Below are 12,530 nucleotides of genomic sequence, written 5' to 3' on the forward strand. Positions count from 1 at the left end.
AGCAGCTACTGTTTTCAAGTAATTGTTCCAGTAATAATAATAACTGTGGTATTCATTAAGCACTTACCATGCACCAAGTACAGTTCATAGCACTGGCATAGATTCAAAATAACCATGTCCTACATGGGGCTCACACTCTAGGTTGGGGAACATAAACTACTTAATCCCCATTAATGGAATCCCCAGTATGATGATGAGGAAACTGAGGCACTGAGAAGTTAAGTGACATCTCCAAGATCACACCACAGTTATGTGGTGGAGCTGGGATTAGAACCCAGGTCTTCTGGCTCTTAGGTCTGTGCTTTATCCTCTAGGCCATACTGTTTCTTGTAACTTGTTTCACTTGTTTTTAAAAGACAGTGGATTCTTGCTATAGTATGTTATAATAAAATGGAAATATCAGGGAATGTTCTTGCTCCAACTTGAGTCTGATCTGGACTTACAAGTGAGTTCAAGTAGAATTGGTGTAAGAAGAAGTGATTCTGTGCTCATATGACATTTCCCAGCCTTTGCTGTCCTGGACTTAGTTTCATAGTTTTGGGGTTTCTTCAACTTTACCAAATAAAGTACAACTAAATAACATTGAGAGGCAAGGGTATAAAGCACTTTTCTAGTGCTGGGCATAATGATAATATAGGAATTTTTATCATTTTGGGTTAGGGTAGTAATTTTGAACCATCTACTTCTATCTCATGAATTCCCATTATATCAATGGCTTAGTATAACTCAATTTTTCCTTATCAGGTTCAGAACTGCATGATGATAGAATTGAGTGCTCAGTGCAAAATATAAATGCTTTTAGAGATAGCAATTCAAACAGCTGGATTTCTCTGTGATGGGTAAATGAAAGCCTGTTCGTAAAAACCTAAAGCCTCCCATTAGAGAACAAACTTCACCTGAATTTAGCTGTCATAGCTGCTGCCTGCAAACCATAATCTGGGCAGATTGCGCTTCAGGTAACGCATGCATCAGGAAACGAATTGGGAATTTATCAAATGCCCTGCCAGCCTGGTCCTAGATCCGGCTCACTTGACCATCCACACTTGCACCTAGAGCAGCTTTCTTTGTCCAAGGAGTGATTCCTGCCAGCAGATGGAGTTGCCGACATTGTTCTTTTTAGAGCTGCTTTGTCTTTCCAGAGTGAAGGGCAGGGCTATTATAAGGCTGGGTATGATCAGCAAAGAGCTTCAGTTTCCTAAAACAATGTGTTTTAACAAGATACAGACGCTGAAACTTTTTACTACTGATTTATTTGCTGGAGAAAAAAGAAATCGTATCTGAAAGGGACCATTTCCTTTCAAGTTTCTTTTTTCCACAGCAGTGGGCAAGACTACCCTGAGTGAAAACATCACTTGGTACTTAACTGAAAAACTGTCCTAGCTCTTTAGCAAGCAAGGCCACTAAATACCACAACCCCCACAGCTTCTGCCCAGAGCCTGGAACAGCCTTTTCCTCTCTTTCTCTAGGAAAGTCTAATTGCCTGAAGTCCTAGCAGTTTCTACTTCCTACCACATAGATGCAGAATGGCTTAGAGAATAGAGCTCGGGCCTGAGAGTCAGAAGGAACTGGGTTCTAATCGAGCTCTGACACATGTCTGCTATGTGACCTTGGGCAAATCGCTTCCCTTCTCTGTGCCTGATTTACCTCATCTGTGAAATGGGTGTGAGCCCTTTGTGGGACAGGGACTGTGTCTAACCCGATTAACTTGTATTTACCCCAGCACTTAGAACAGTGCTTGACACATAGTAAGCACTTAAGTACCATTATTACTATTAGCAGTTTCTGCTCACACTGGCTTCTAGTCTTTCTCTCATATGGCAGGAAACAAAGTGGCATATTTTGGGATACAGAGGAAAGACTATTGAGAGCCCTCAGCACTCTCACCTGCATTAACTCACTGCTCCACAAGAAGTGGCAGCAAAGGGATACGGTTCAATGTTACTATGAATATGTAATAATAACAATAATAATAATATCTGTTAAGTGCTTACTGTGAGCCAAACACTGTTCTAAGATCTGGGTAGCTGCAAGTTAATCAGGTTTGATACAGTCCCAGTCCCAAATGGGATTTAATCTGTAGGATGGAGTAGGATTTAATCCTCATTTTATAGATGAGGTCAATGAGGCACAGAGAAGTAATCAGAGAGGAAAAATCTATCACAAATGGAAAAGACAATCAGCTATATGGAACCCCCCAAAGGTGCCATTTAGTTGTAGGATCACTGATGTATGTGGCCTCTTGCCTAAAAGCAATGGTCAGTAAAGAAGTAGAGAGAGGTTATGTGAAGAGCTCACATTCATTGTTCTTTGGCAGAAGTGATTGCCTCAACCAAAACGCAGACATTAAAACTTGCCACTGCTTTATGGGACTTTCACAGAAACATTAGAAGCCATATTGCCAGCCAGATAAAGGTCTGCGTTTCTGAAGAAAGGAGAGGAAATTGGAGCCAGAGCTTCTTAAACGGTACTAAAGTCTATCTGCTCACGTAGTCAGACTCAATCAGCAACTTGAATCAAAAAATTCAAAAGGTGTGACATTATTTGCAGTAGTTTATTGCCATTGAGGTGTCATCCAGGTGAAGGCAGACCAGGCTCTCTTGAAGGAGTAGCTGGAGTGCGAAGGAGGAAAGAAATTCAGCGGGGAGGGAAGGGTATGTGAAAAGTTGGGAAGAGCATCTTGGTGTAGCATCTTTCAGGCGTTGATCCACCCTACACAGTGACCATTATCTCAGACAGGGGTTTGCGGGTTAAATCGGGCACGGTGGCCTCTTTGCTGGGATAGCCCACGGGGAGGAGCAGGAGGAGCTTCTCATTGAGGGGGCGTCGCAGCAGTGCCCTCAGGCGAGGACCGCAGTTCAGTGGGGTGGTAGTGACGGTCACCAGGCCCGCATTCTGGAAGAAGAGAAGCTGTACTATAGATTGACCCACCAGACTGTGAACTTAAGACACCGGCACGGCATAACGGACAGAGTGGAGGCCTGGGAGTCAGAAGGTAATGGGTTCTCATCCAAGCTCTGCCACGTGTCTGCTGTGTGACTTGGGGCAAGTCAATTCACTTCTCTGGGCCTCAATTATCTCAACTGTGAAATGGGGATTAAGACTGTGAGACCCAGGCTGTGTCCAACCTGTTTTTCTTGTATCAACCCCAATGCTTAGTACAGTGCCTGGCATGTAGTAAGTGCTTATCAAAAACCACAACTATTACAATTATTAAACTTACAGTGGGTGGGGAATGTGTCTGTTATATTGTTGTGCTCTCCCAAGAGTTTAGTGCAGTGCTCTGCACACAGTAAGAGCTCAATAAATACAATTGACTGATTGATTGAAAGCCAAGAAACTCTCCTTGTGGGCAGGGAATATGTCTGTTACACGGTTGTATTGTACTCTTCCTAGTGCTTAGTACAGTGTTCTACACTGTCGGCTGTGTGACTGTGGGCAAGTCACTTAACTTCTCTGTGCCTCAGTTCCCTCATCTGTAAAATGGGGATTAAGACTGTGAGCCCCACGTGGGACAACCTGATTCCCCTATGTCTACCCCAGCGCTTAGAACAGTGCTCGGCACATAGTAAGCGCTTAACAAATACCAACATTAATTACACACAGTAAGTGCTCAATAAATATGACTGGTTAATAGAATGGCTAAGTAACTTTTCTGGAATTCTTCTAGAGTTGCTTATTCATATCAAAGATTCTCCCTGCAAACAGTGATGTAGAATCAATTATGTTCTGCTTCCTCCTTCTCATTCTCTTGGAAGTCTAGAGCCAAGAAGTTGCCAGAACACACTCTGGCCCTCTATCCTTTTAGCTGCTTCCAACACTAAAGGATAGGAATAGGCAAATATTGTTCTCTCCCAAGTGCTTAGTTGAGTGGTCTGCATAGAATAAGCACTCAATAAATGCTATTAATTAATTGATCTAATCCATACTTCTGCCTAACAAGTAAAAATGGTCCTTCACCAAAATTAGAGAAATGTGGGAATTCTAACAAGGAAGGCGATATGAAAGGTGAAACACAAATGTGATTATTTAATAATTGCTATGACTAAAATGATTGTACCTTTTTAAAAGATGTCCATATCATCCAACCTCAAGATGGGACAGCTAAGTAGCCAGACAATTAGAGAAGGAAAGAGATGGGGAGGGCACGGGAAGGAAGGAGGTAGATTTGCATGCGAACACACCGCACAGGAAGAGAACTATCCTGTTTCATCTGCCCTCCTCTGAGGAATTCTCCAATCCCTGATTATCTTATCTGAATGGAAATTCAATTCAGGCTTTTTTCTCCATGAACTATTGTGCCAGGATGTGGCTTTAGGGAAGGGAATCAATCAAGCAATGATATTTTTTGAGTTTTACTGTGAGGCAAGCATTGTACTAGATGATGTTTGAGAAAAGAAGGGCCTTTTGGTTATCCTTTTGGGAAGCTGAAGGGCAGCAAACTCAACAGGAAAAATCAATAATTTCTAAAAATAAATCCAGGCATGTAACATCTGGATTCTCGTATATCTTTTGTACAAGAGGAGCAACTTTAGGGGTGAGATGTTTTGATTATGAGGCTGGTTTTTGCACTGGTTTTTGCACTTTCTACACTGACTTTCACAAGTGGCCAAAGGTGGCAAATAAAACTGTATTCCATCAGTTATGGTTATCCAACTTGCTCTAATTTGGGGACCCTCTGTGACAATAGATTATCCAGAAAACTTTCAATGTTCTATAATCAATCAGTCCGTTGTATGTTTCGAGCACTTAGTTTGCAGAATTTTCAAGAGATTGTGTATTTGTGGGACACTGGGGGACAGTTAGTAGCATGCCCTAGTGGATAAAGCATAGACCTTGAAGTTAGAGGGAACTGCGTTCTAATCCTAGCTCTGCTCATTTTTATGGCATTTAAATGCTTACTATGTGCCAGGGATTGTACTAAGCCCTGGGGTAGATACAAGCTAATCAGGTTGGACACAATCCATGTCCCACAGGGGGTTCACAGTCCTTAATCCCCATTTTCCAGATGAGGTAACTGAGGCACAGAGAAATTAAATGATTTGCCCAAGGTCAAACAGCAGACAAGTGGTGGAGCCTGGATTAGAACCCGGATTATAACTCTTGTATGCTGCGTGACCCCTGTGCCTCGATTACCTTATCTGTAAAATGGAGATTGAGACCGTGAAGCCCCATGTGGAACATGAACTGTGTCCAATTTGAATTTGCATCTTTCCCAGGGGTTAGTATATTTATATATTAATATTACTATTTATTTTAACATCCATCTCCCACTCCAGAATGTAAACTCTCCGTGGGCAGGGAATGTGCCTGTTTATATTGTACTCACCCAAGCACTTAGTAGAGTAACCCAGGCATTTTCCCAGCTACTGTTGCATTCAGTGTAAACAAAGTCCTATATAAAGTAACATTGGTTCCTGGAACATCACTGTAGCTGGCTAATCTTTTAGTCTGCTTAAATAGCTGCAGTAAAAACCTCTGGCCATTCAAATTCTCAAGTTCATCGGGTGCACCATTCAGAAAGCAGCAGGGTTTCCAGTTAGTTCAATGAAACTCTGAGGCCTATTTGAGGATCAATAAAACAGCCTGGAAATCTCGAGGGGAAGAACAATTTTTGGCAAGAATTCTTGTGTTTTGCTTGGTCAAGAAAAATCACAAAAATCATTTTCCTGCAAATAAATTTGCCTATGCTTCATTTTGATAAGATGAAGAATGAAAAATTTAAAATAGGTGAATAAACTCCCAACTCTCCCTGAGAGATTGAAGTGCAGATGAATTTCTGAGGAAAAAGCTAGAGGTGCCTGTAACATATCAAATCTCCCTTTCTTTGTTGGGTTGTGGCTTGTAACATACCTGAAGGGCAGCAAGGAGAATGCCACAGGCAATGGAAACACTGATCTCATTGTAGTAATGAGTCTTTTTTTTGCCTTTTGAAGTAAAGCCATGCACCTGCTTGAAAATGAGGATCAGAAAAGGGGCTATGTCCAGGTATTCTTTGATCCAGTTGGTTCTGCAAAAGAGAGATTTTTAGTGTTATTTCTCCTATACCTTTTCTCATTTGGGCAACTATTGCCTTGAACAACAGCATTAAGTCATAAAAATCCCACATGTGCAAAATAGAGGAAAAAAATCCTCAAAATTGCTAACATATTTTATAAGCACTTCTCTCCTTGAGTTGTAAGTTTCTACTATTTTTGAAAAGAAATATGGTGGATTCTTAATTACAGTTCTTATTCTCCTAATTATTTAAGGTTAAGCACTTTACTATGTGCCAGGCACTGTGCTAAGTGCTGGGGTAAATAAAAGCTCATCGGGTTGGACACTTCCATGTCCTACATGGGACTCGCATTCTTAATCCCCATTTTACAGATGGGGTAAATGAGGTGCGGAGAAGTTAAGTGACTTGCCGATCAAACACTGTCTCCCCCGTTAAGACAGTGAGCCCGTTGTTGGGCAGGGCCTGTCTCTATCTGTTGCCGAATTGTACATTCCAAGCAATTAGTTCAGTGCTCTGCAAACAGGAAGCGCTCAATAAATACGATTGAATGAATGAAAGTGCTGGAGCAGAATTAGAACCCAAGTCCTCTGACTCCTAAGCCTGCATTTTATCCACTAGGTCATGCTGTTTCCCACTAATTGAATGGTAGTCATAGTATTGTGGGGGGACACATACTTTTCTTAACTAATCTTCATCTAAAGTTATTGCTTATTATTTTCACATACATAAAATTAGTATGTGAAGAAACTCCAAAAAGGAAATTAAAGGAAGTCAGTGCTTATTGCTGCATAATTCATACTGATGCTTCCTGCTGCTTGTCTTGTTTTCAGATCACTAAAATAATTCTTGTGTTGGCTGTTAAGTGCTTTCTAGGTGTCACATACTGTGTTAAGCGTTAGGGTAGTTACAAAATATCATTCCTGTTGCACATGGAATTAATAGCCTAAGAATGAAGGAGAATAGACTACAGTGGTGGTATGGCTTGGTGAATAGAGCATGGGCCTGGGAGTCAGAAGGATAAAGTCCTAATCTTGGTTCTGCTTCTTGTCTGCTGTGTGACCTTAGGCAAGTCACTTAACTTTTCTGTGCCTCAGTTCTTTCACCTGTAAAATGGGGATTAAAACCATGCCCGACCTGATTATCTTGTATCGATCCCAGTGCTTAGTACAGTGCATGGAATATAGTAAGAGATTACAAATTCCATAAAAAACTACAATACCCTATTCTTTGATAAAAGGCTTTAGGTTCTTACAAAACCTTTCAGCAAGGAAAATTTGCTTTGCACTATTCACCCACTCTGACACCAAATAATAATGTTGGTATTTGTTAAGTGCTTACTATGTGCAGAGCACTGTTCTAAGTGCTGGGGTAGATAAAGGGTAATCAGGTTGTCTACATGAGGCTCACAGTCTTAATCCCCATTTTATAGATGAGGTAACTGAGGCACAGAGAAGTTAAGTGACTTGCCCATAGTCACGCAGCTGACAAGTGGCAGAGCTGGGGTTCGAACCCATGACCTCTGTCTCCCAAGCCCGTGCTCTTTCCACTGAGCCACATATATGCGTGCATATGCCAAGGCAGTTTCTTCCAATAACACAGTACATCCAGCCCAACAGGCCTGCATTATCAGGAGGAATATTCCCTATTCGCCAACAGTGCTTTAGCCAGAAAACAATGAAAATAATTATTATGGTAGAATCAATTATATTTGAGCGCTTATTGTATGCAGAGCATTGTACGAAGTGTCTGGAAGAGTATAATGTAACAGTTGTAGATATGTTCCCCACCCTGGGCAGGGAGTGTGTCTCTTTTCTTTTAATATTGTACTCACCAAGTGCTTAGTACAGTGCTCTGCACACAGTAAGTGCTCAATAAATACAACTGACCAGAGCGGGAGACAGACATTAATATAAACAAATTATGGATCTGTACCTAAGTGCTGTGGGGCTGCAGGTGGGGTGAATAAATCAGTCATATTTACTGAGTGTTTACTATGTGCAGAGAGCTGTACTAAGCCCTTGGGAGAGTAAAATACAACAGATTTAGCAGACATGTTCCCTGCAGAGTGATTCAGTGGAAAGAGCACAGGCTTAAGAGTCATAGGTCATGGGTTCTAATCCCAGCTCCACCACCTGTCAGCTGGGTGACTTTGGGCAAGTCACTTCACTTCTCGGTGCCTCAGGTACCTCATCTGTAAAATGGAGATTAAGACTGTGAGCCTCACATGGGACAACCTGATTATCCTATATCTAACCGAGTGCTTTGAACAGTGCTCGGCACATAGTAAGCGCTTAAAAAATACCAACATTATTATTATTATAATGAGTTTACAGTCTAGAGGGATAGAATAAAGGGTGCAAATCCAAGTGCAAGGGTGATGAAGAAGGGAGAGGGAGTAGGGAAAATGAGGGTTTAGTCAGGGAAAGCCTCTTGAAGGAGATGTTATTTTTAATAAGGGCTAGAAGTGGGAAAAGTAATGCTCTGTCAGATGTGAATAGGGAAAGGCTAGAGGTAGATCAGGAATGAGGGGTTGGGGGTGAGTTAGTTGAGTTCAAGGTACAAAGAGTAGGCTGGTGTTAGAGGAGCAGAGTGAGAGTACTGGGTTGCAGAAGGAAATCAGTAAGATTCGTTTGATCGTATTTATTGAGTGCTTACTATGTGCAGAGCACTGTTCTAAGTGTTTGGAATGTACAGTTCGGCAACAGAGACAATCCCTGCCCAAGATAGGCGAGGCAAAGTGATTGGGTGCTTTAAAGTCAATGGTAAAGAGTTTTTGTTTGATGCGGAGGTGGATGGGCAACCACTGAAGTTCTTGAGGAGTGGGGAAACACAGCCTGAACATTTTTGTAGAAAAATGATCTGGACAAAGGAGGGAAATATGGACTGGAGTAGGGAGAGGCAGGGAGGTTAGCAAGAAGGCTGATGCAGTAGTCAAAGCAGGTTAAGTGCTTGGATCAACATGGTAGCAGTTTGAATAGATAGGAAAGGGTAGGATTTAGTGATGCTGCGAAGGTCCAACTGACAGGATTTGGTGATAGGTTGAATATACGGGTTGAACGAAAGAAGTGAGTTGAGGATAAAGCCAAAGTTATGGGCATGTGAGACAAGAAAGATGGTGGTGCTGGTTACAGTGATGGGAAAGTCTAGGGGAGAAGAGGGTTTCAGTGGGAAGATGAGTTCTGTAGAACCAAATGTACTGCTGAATGAAAGGCATTAATATATGTACATATATTATATAATATAAATATATATACTCACCATGCATACTACAAACCCTTAGTGTACAACAACGCTTCTTTGGGGCTAAAAACACACAACTTGAGCTTTTAACTTCACATTGGATTGCAACGTTCTTTACAATAACCTGATTTGATTCTTGCAACTCAGTATACTCTAATACAATTTATCACCATATGTATATGCTACTAGAGAACATCTAGTACAGACGCTTGACTAATATTATTGATAGCATTGTAAATGATCTGTGAAACCAGCAGTTCTTTTCTGGGGCCAGAAGAAAAAATCAGAATCCACACAACTCCCCCAGTCAATCAATCTAATTTGAGTGCTTTCTGTGTACAGAGTACTGTACTAAACACTTGGGAAAGTACGGTATAATAGAGTTAATAGACATGTCCCCTACCCACAACAAGATTATAGTCTAGAAGGGGATACAGACTTTAATATAAATTAATTATGGATATGTACGTAAGTGCTGTGGAACTGAGGAAGGGATGAATAAAGGGTACAAAACCAAGTTCGAGAAGTTAGAGTTAAAGAAGCAGTATGGTCTAGTGAACATAACATGGACCTGGGAGTCAGAAGGACCTAAATTCTAATCCTGATGACACTTGTATGCTGTGTGACCCTGGTAAATCACTTCACTTCTCTATGCTTCTGTTACCTCACCTATAAAATGGGGATAACACTTGTGAACCCCATGAGGGCAGTGAACTGTGTCCAACCTGATTAGCTTGTGTCTATCCCAGCACTTAATACAGTGTACTGGCACATAGTAAGGACTTAATAAATGCCATAAAAAAAATACAAGAGGATTTCCTCAACTAAGCTCCCATTTCCTCTTCTCCTAGAAAGGAATGGGAGAAGAGGAAATGAGGGCTTAGTCGGGGAAGGCCTCTTGGAGGCTTCAATAAGGTTTTCCTTTCCTTGTCTTCCTTTCCCCAGCTTCACTAAGGGAACAAGCTATTTGATCCCCAACACGACATCTCCCCTCACCCAAGCAATCCATGAGAATTCCCTAAGGAATGCAGCGCGTTTCCCTCTCTGATCCATCCTAATCTTCCTTTGTAGCTTTCAGCTGTTAGGGGCAGAGAACTTCTGGTCTCCATGTTGGAGACAGTATTAGCCCTTTTGTAAACATTAACAAAACTTCACTAATCATTACACATTGTCTTGGAACGGTGCCGCTGTCTGAAAATCTCATCACATAAAAAACAGTAATTAAACCTCAAAGCACTGGAAAGCGTGTTTTCCAGATGAAAAGAAAGGCATATAAATTTCTCAGTTACACAATGGACTAGAGACAGGACTCAGGAGTTTCCTTGACCAATTACCCCGACATTCTGCCTTCAACTAAATCAGATGAAATTCTTAGGGGGAAGTTGACTTCAAATTATTGTTTATAAAATGAAACCAAGGAAATTTAGGTTTTAGGGGACAATGTGACCAGGCATCCTGACAGGAACTGAATGGTCACCATTTTCAGAATTACAAATTTCAGCCCTCCATTCCAAAATCCCAGGGCTCTTGAAGACCCAGTAGCATTTTTCCCATTCCTATCTACACTCCCCTTTCTCTACACCCCAGCTCAAAAACTTCATTCCTCTAACACCAGTCAACTTTACTATATTTTCATCTTGTCTCACAGTTCACATCTTGCTCATATCCTCCCTACTACCTAGAACTCTTCCCACTTAATATTTGCCAGATCAGAACTCTACCTATTTTCAAAGCCCTACTAAATTCATATCTCCTCCAGGAAGCCTTCTCTGATTAACCTCTCCATCCTATTCTCCCTCCCTTCTGTATCATTTTTGCACCTAAGTCTGCACTCCTTTAGCGCTTTGATACTCATTCCACCCCCACAGCACTTATATGCATATCGTTACATGCTTTGCTTCCCCAGTAACTGTAATGCCTGGCTCTCCCATTAGATTGTAAGATCCTTCAAGGCAGGGATCATATCTGCCTCCTCTACTGTACTCTCCCAATTACTTAGTAAAGTACTCTGTACATGATAAGCACTCAGTAAATACCACTGATTAGTCAGCTTATTATAGGAATCTAATGTTAGTCATTTCAAGGTGTCTTTTGACTGATTTTCATACTTTAATTTCTTCAGATCAGCAACCCATCTATCTCCCATTCTTTTCCTGTAGTTCACTTCTTCTTCCTCTTCAATAATCTCTCGAATCTGGTGCTTTACATCAGGATCCTGCACAGCCACAAATGTCCAAGGCTCCGTGTGTGCTCCACTTGGGGCAGTTCCTTTAAATCAATCATTTAAAATGTTAGAGAAGGCTCTAGCTTCCCTAGCTTAGCTTACAAAGACAGATCTGAACCTTTTGCCCCAGTGAGTTCCTAGCCCACCAGAACTCTTAGGGTGGGGGAAGATTTGATGTACTCATATACATTTTTCTAACATATAATAATAATTATAACGATTATGTAATAGTCATTATAATAATAGTGGTATTTGTTAAGATCTGTCCCCCATGGGGCTCACAGTTTAAGGAGAGGGAACAGTTATCAAACCCCCATCTTAAAGATGAAGAAATTGAGGCACGGCAAAGTTGTGACTTTCCCAAAGTCACATAGGCTAGTCCTCTGATTTCCAGGCCTATGCTCTTTCCATTAATGATAATAATAATAATAATAATGGTATTTGTTAAGCACTTACTATGTGATAGGCACTGTTCTAAGCACTGGGTTAGATAAAGGTAATCAGGTTGTCCCACGTGGGGTTTACAGACTTAATCCCTACTTTACAGATGAGGTAACTGAGGCACAGAGAAGTAAAGTGACTTGCCCAAAGTCACACAGCAGACAAGTGGTAGAGGCAGGATTGGAACCCATGACCTCTGACTCCCAAGCCCGTGGTCTTTCCACTAAACCATGCTGCTTCTCATTAGGCCATACTGGTATTCTAGGAAAAGTCTGCAAACTCTAATCCTCTAAATAGGGCAAAAGTCCATTTTAGCCAAGAGTGGCCCCTCTTATTGTTTGATTGTTAACTAGGTTTTCATAGCAGGATTTTTTTTATCTCGAGCTCTTTATGCAGTGAATTTTTCTGTTTTTCTCCATTCCCTCTTTCATTCTCCCCTAATCCCACTCCTCAATTTAGTCTTTGTTTTTCCATTCCAAAGCACTGAGTTAACACCTTTAAGACCAGATCTGGGGTCTTCAATATGATCAAATTGTAGCCTATATTTTTGCCAGGGCTTACCCCTGACACCTCTGAAATGGCATTTCATAAGAGTTAGTTATGAAAGCAAAAATAAAATCCCCATTTTAG

At 41.3% G+C, this 12,530-nt stretch overlaps 1 protein-coding gene across 1 annotated transcript in view; it reads right to left on the reverse strand.

Annotated features, from left to right (window-relative positions):
- Window positions 1-2,532: 2,532 nt before the first annotated feature.
- The window catches only part of IYD (iodotyrosine deiodinase), a 32,354-nt gene continuing 22,356 nt past the window's right edge, over window positions 2,533-12,530 (reverse strand). The window contains exons 3-5 of the mRNA XM_029050047.1: window positions 11,344-11,503; window positions 5,851-6,007; window positions 2,533-2,892 (exon numbers count right to left, since the gene is read on the reverse strand). Of these exons, the coding sequence (XP_028905880.1) occupies window positions 2,710-2,892; window positions 5,851-6,007; window positions 11,344-11,503 (500 nt within the window). The 3' untranslated portion in view covers window positions 2,533-2,709. The remainder of the gene's footprint in view (window positions 2,893-5,850; window positions 6,008-11,343; window positions 11,504-12,530) is intronic.

Source organism: Ornithorhynchus anatinus, chromosome 2 (genome assembly GCF_004115215.2).
Source record: "Ornithorhynchus anatinus isolate Pmale09 chromosome 2, mOrnAna1.pri.v4, whole genome shotgun sequence".
Taxonomy (NCBI): Eukaryota; Metazoa; Chordata; class Mammalia; order Monotremata; family Ornithorhynchidae; genus Ornithorhynchus; species Ornithorhynchus anatinus.